Source organism: Salvia splendens, chromosome 5 (genome assembly GCF_004379255.2).
Source record: "Salvia splendens isolate huo1 chromosome 5, SspV2, whole genome shotgun sequence".
NCBI classification, from domain to species: domain Eukaryota; kingdom Viridiplantae; phylum Streptophyta; class Magnoliopsida; order Lamiales; family Lamiaceae; genus Salvia; species Salvia splendens.
Window position 1 is genome coordinate 23,968,524 of NC_056036.1, and position 5,767 is coordinate 23,974,290.

Below are 5,767 nucleotides of genomic sequence, written 5' to 3' on the forward strand. Positions count from 1 at the left end.
GCCCAACCCCTCACCAGACTTCTCCAAAACGAAGAAGAATTCAATTTTGATGATCAATGCAAGGCTGCTTTCAACTTGCTCAAGGAAAAGCTGATATTTGCACCGATTATCTGGGCTCCTGACTGGGATCATCCGTTCGAAGTGATGTGTGATGCCAGCGATTATGCAGTAGGAGCGGTTCTGGGTTAGAAGATCGAGGGAAAAATGTATGTGATCTTTTATGCATCTAAGACATTGAATCAAGCTCAAAGGAATTATGATACCACGGAGAAGGAGATGCTAGCCATGGTTTATTCATTCGAGAAGTTTCGGTAATACTTGTTGGGGTCAAGGGTCATCGTTTATACTGACCATGCAGCCATTAAGTACCTGGTTACCAAGAAAGAATCCAAACCCCGCTTAATCCGATGGGTACTCTTGTTACAAGAGTTCGATTGGGAGGTGGAAGACAAGAATTGGGTTGAGAATAAGGTTGAGGATTATTTGGGCAAGATAGTGCAGGATGGAAATAGCGAGGAGGTGAGAGATCGATTCCCGGAAGAACACTTGTGAAGTTATTTTCGCCGCCAGAAAAATTGACTGGGAAGAAGTGATGAAGCTTACTGGCCAGGATGTGACAGAAAGAGGAAAGGAAAAAGTAGGGGAGGAGCCATGGTATGCGGACCTAGCCAACTACCTCGTTTCACGGGAGCTTCCAGAAGTGCCGAACGTCACCAAAGCTCAAAGAATAAAGATCAAGAGTGAGTCGAAATACTACTTTTGGGACGACCCGTATCTTTGGAGGGTAGGAGCCGATCAAGTGATAAGAAGATGCGTTCCTGACTGGGAGCAGAGGGTCGTATTAACGCATTGCCACTCTCTGGCATGTGGAGGACATTTCGGTCCCAAGAAGACGGCGAGAAAGATTCTAGATAGCGAATTTTATTGGCCAACCCTCAACAAAGATGCCTACGAGTTTTGTAGAAGTTGTGAGCGTTGTCAACTGACCGGTGGAATATCCGCGCGAGACAAAATGCCGCAAGTCCAGATCATTGTTTGTGAGTTGTTCGACATATGGGGGATGGATTTCATGGAGCCTTTTCCCTCGTCGTATGGGAACTTATATATCTTAGTTGCAGTTGACTACGTCTCCAAATGAGTAGAGGCCAAGGCCACGAGCATGTCTGAAGCAAGGGAGGTAGCCAAGTTCCTCAAAAGTAACATTTTCAGTCGATTCGGAGTACCAAGGGCCATAATATCCGATCAAGGCACCCACTTCTGTAACCGTACCATCGAAGCCTTGATGAAGAAGTACGGTGTGCATCACAGACTATCAAGCCCCTACCACCCGCAAGCGAACGGGCAGGCAGAGATATCTAACCGAGAGATAAAGAAGATTCTGGAGAAGACCGTATCGTTTTTGGAAAGATGTGCCACTTACCAGTGGGAATTGAGCACCGAGCATACTGGGCAGTACAGCAAGTGAATATGGATGCTACAGCCTGTGAAGAGGAAAGGAAGCTGCAGCTGCAGGAGTTAGAGGAACTCAGATTGGAGTCGTTTGATTCAGCCATGTGGTACAAAGAACGAACCAAATTGTGGCACGACAGGAATCTGAGGACCAAGGATCTTCATGTTGGGAAGAAAGTACTACTCTTCCAGTCGAGGTTGAAGCTCATGCCTGGAAAACTCAAGTCGAAATGGACAGGGCCTTATGTCATCACCGCACTCCTTTCTAATGGAGCAGTGGAGATTTCAGGGAGTCTTCCTAACTCTGAACCTTTTATTGTGAATGGGCATAGGCTGAAGGTATTTAGGGCCAATAGTGATGTGGCTGTAGTGGATGAGATCCCACTGCAACCACATACTCAGGTATCATACTAACCGGCAGAATAGGGATTGGGATTCTACTGAGCTAGCTCCTTTAGCGTAATGTACATATGCTGGCAAAGTAGAATTCTAATTTTCCTAAGGAAGATGTAAATATGGTACGTATGTGGTAGTTAATTAATTTGAACCTTTGCATGTTAGTTAATTTAAGAAAACCCAAAAATATTTTTTAGGACCTCAAATGTTAATTGGGAGTACGTACTGACCATCAGAATACCATTTTGGTGAAACTCCCTAATTTATTTAAGTGTCCTTTTTACTTTGTTTCTACTCTAGGAAAATATAGGGGGAAATCATTATAGGGCAGAATTTGAATTTGGGGCTTGCTGTAGCTTTGCAGGCGGGCAGCGACTGAAAAGAGGCGCGTGGTGCAGTAAAAGGACGTGCGACATCCAATCAGGAGACCGCTAGCCAAACCGTCCCTCACACTAACCAAAGCCAACCTAGAACCGCCTATCACCGGTTACAAACCCCAACTATCCTTTTTCCACCCTATAACTGAACTGTCTCTCCCATTTTTCATTTCACAAACCCTCAATTTTTCCATTTCTCTCTGCATTTTTTCCACCATCACTCCACAAAAACCACCACCCACATTCACCCAAGAAATCACAGGTCTAAGCCATGGGAAAGAAAGCATGGGCAACAAAAATCAAACCCACTTCAACCCGCAGGGAAGAAACTCCAAAATAACCTTCTCCGCGGGAAGAACGGCCCCCAAGCCCACAACCATCGGAACCGACTCCTCAGGCGCCAACAATGGTTTCTTTGGATGCAATTGCGGAATTCCTTCGACTGCAGGACCCTAACAGAGATTGGGCGGCGGCGCTGGCCGGTTTTAGTCAAATGGGGAGAAAAGGGAGTATGACCGGAGGAGCCCCATCTGAACCGAATGTGCAATCCACGGTACGACCAACTGTTTCCATTCCGATTTCCACCGAAATTCCACCAGAAAGAAAATCTCCATCGGTAACCGTACCGCCAGAATCTTCGGAACCCTCCCAAACTCCACAACAAAGTGATTCGATGGAGGTTAACCCCATATCCGCCCATTACGATTCTGACTCAGATGAACGTGAACCGAGGAAAAGCAGGGAACAGGGGAGCCTATAGGGAGACAATAAACCAGAGAAAACGCCTGCGGCGGGGACCGTTTCTCAAGGAACGGTGAGGGAAGATATAGATTTAAATGAGACGGCCAAGAAACAAGGCCTAATGACGGATGACGAATTTCAGGCGATTTTGGATGGAGTAAACCAGAGGGAAGATGATACTGCCACGATGGTTGAGGATCTGAACCTCACATCTAGGGCAGTAGGAGAAGATGAAGAAGGCAGGGCAGGAGAGAAAGAGCCAGAGTCAGTGAACCCCCAGACAGAGGCGGGGAAGAGTGATGTACATGTGGAAGCAGAAGAAACAGAAGCGAGACCAGAAGTACCCAACCTAGTGGCACCTCCGGTGACGAAACCGAAGGTCGTCAAGAGGAAGTTGGTGTTGAAGGGCGAACCTGAGTCTAGTCGGCCAATGCCGCAAAGGGTATCTCAACGATGCTTAGGAAATGGGGCAGCTAGTAAGGCGAAGCCGAACATGGAGGCAGATCCCGTGGAGATCTTGAGTGAAGAGGAGAGGACCACTCCCACAAAACCTGGGGAGGAGTCTTTACCTGCTACTGACCTAGTGGATACTGCAATGGAAACCGAAACGGTCTCTCCAACACCGAGTGGCCAAGGTGAAGAGGCTGACGGGATGACTGAGGGTCTGGACCTCGCATCCAAGTCAGTAGGCCTCGAGGAGCAGAGAATTGACAATGCCTGTACCAGGGGAGAGACCGACCCTACTACCCAGGATCCACTTTCGACACAAGCTGAGAAGGAACCCGAAGAAGAGAAAGACGAGGATGACAGAGAGGAAGCCAGATATCAAGTAGAAAGGAAACGGAAAGGGAAAGGCCCTGTCAAGAAGAAGCCCAGCAGCAAGAGGCAGCACACATTCAATACTGGCGTAGTCATAACTGAAGCCACTCAGAGAACCCCACCAAACCGCAGAGAGTCGAGCGATAACGATTACACTGCCAGCGATGAATCCGAATCAGATAGCGATACGTCCATAGAGGATGAGGAGTACAAGGAGCAACAACTCCCAGGCGATCATCGGGAGCTATTACATCCTCCTGCGGAGAGACTCCGATTCAGGAGATGGGCAGTGGAGCTCACGGACGAGTTAGTGGAGGAGATGAAACTTTTCGACTCCAAAAAGCTCCAAGATGCTTTCGGCACCAAGGATGACAAGAGCAAACAGGTTAAATGTGGAAAGGTACTCCATTTCCTTCCTTGGATGAGTTGGAAGTTCGTGTGTCGTTTCTGGCCTATTTGCGTGCGTTGGGTTTTGAGTGGTTGTTGGAGAATGGAGATCCGAGTGTCCCAGTTAGATTAGCGAAGGAGTTTTTCACGACCTTTAGGTTTAAGGTCACCACTGATCTAGATGAGGAATGTATCAGTTTTAGGCTGTTTGGCGAAGAGATACGAATGAGCTTGATTGAGTGGACCGTGCGTCTGGGAATGTGCAGTTTGGAGGAGGCCATACGGCCTGAGTGGAGAAGTAGGGAGCGGGGAATTCCCCGCAGGCATGTGGAATTTGAGCCCCAGGAAGCCTGGGAGGAACTTACTCACCCTGATGCAGGGCAATCCACTATCTCCCGCTCTGTCCATTTCAACAACCCGATTCTGCGTCTGGTACAGCTTTACCTGGATTTTAATTTGTTGGGGCAATCAAATTCCGCTGTCCAAACTTCAATGACCGAACTGTACCTCCTCTGGTGCGCTAAGCACGGAAGGACAGTGCACCTGGGCTTCTGGACCGCGTACCAGTGTCACCTCATCGCCACCCACCCAGCGAGGAACCTCTCCCTCTGCTATATATTGGGAGTATTTGTCAGGAACAACATTGCTATCTCGGAGGGAGAGGACTTATCCCCCTTGACGATGGTCGACCCTCCTGGCCTCTTTGATACACCTTTGTTCGTCCGAACGAACACCGTTTACATGAGGCAGGGCATACCACGTTTCTACGCGATGGGAGAAGAAGCTATACCAGCCGGGAGAGCGACGGCAGCCCAGGGAACACCAGCGCAGGAGCAGAGGCAGGAGAGGTTGGAAAAAACAGTGGCTGAGTTAGCCGATGATAATAGGAAAGCAAGAGCGGAGTTAAGCCGTTTGGCAACTGTGGTGGAAGGAATCCTGAAAGAACTGGCTACCGGGAAGTTGGTCCGTGAAGCTGGACTGAGTGGCCATGGAGGCCAGGATGATGAACCCATGGGGACCGAGACAGAAAAGGAGAAACAAGAGGAAGGAGATGCCGAAGAGTCGGCAGAATCTGGGAACAAGCAGTCCGAGAATGAGGATGAACAACCGAAAGAACCACCTGCACCACATCCTGCCCCGCGAAGGAGCAGGAGGAACAAGTGACCAACCATACTGACCAGTTAGTTTTCTTTTTATTTTCAGTTTTTAGTTTTTCGTATTTTAATTGTGTTTTTCTATGTTTTCAGGTAGTATAATATGTGTAGTATGTGAGCAAACCCCTTTCATAACACTTAGCCTACGCAATGGTCTAAGTGTGAGAAGTAAAGGTTTTGCCATTTTTGGCGCATGTGTTTGTGTTTTCTATTTTTTTTTCGTATGCATGTTAACTCACACTTAGCCTATTATATAGTCTATGTGTGAGGAGTTTGTTGTATATATATGTTTAGGTTTGATGGTTTCTGTTTAGATTTTAAACTCTCCCACTTAGCCTATTATATAGTCTAAGTGTGAGAAGTTTTTAGTATATAAGTATGTCTTGTTGTGTTTTGGTATGTCTGTGTGTCAGCCATACTGGCCATTACCTTTTTCCACTTCAC

The 5,767-nt window shown here is 47.6% G+C and overlaps 1 protein-coding gene across 1 annotated transcript; it reads left to right on the forward strand.

The window, feature by feature from the left end:
• The first annotated feature begins 3,084 nt into the window (after positions 1 to 3,084).
• LOC121803990 (coiled-coil domain-containing protein 96-like) lies at positions 3,085 to 5,425 on the forward strand. Its single transcript, XM_042203550.1, has 4 exons — positions 3,085 to 3,405; positions 3,646 to 4,182; positions 4,920 to 5,132; positions 5,417 to 5,425. Exons 1-4 carry the CDS (start codon positions 3,085 to 3,087, stop codon positions 5,423 to 5,425), a joined length of 1,080 nt encoding a protein of 359 aa, XP_042059484.1.
• Positions 5,426 to 5,767: the final 342 nt, after the last annotated feature.

Bases quoted from the DNA above. Each gene is read 5' to 3' on its own strand.
- LOC121803990 (XM_042203550.1), top strand. From the start codon at position 3,085: ATGACGGATGACGAATTTCAGGCGATTTTGGATGGAGTAAACCAGAGG. The intron at 3,406-3,645 runs GTATCTCAACGA...CTCGCATCCAAG, and splicing joins GTCGGCCAATGCCGCAAAGG to TCAGTAGGCCTCGAGGAGCA. The intron at 4,183-4,919 runs GTACTCCATTTC...TACATGAGGCAG, and splicing joins AACAGGTTAAATGTGGAAAG to GGCATACCACGTTTCTACGC.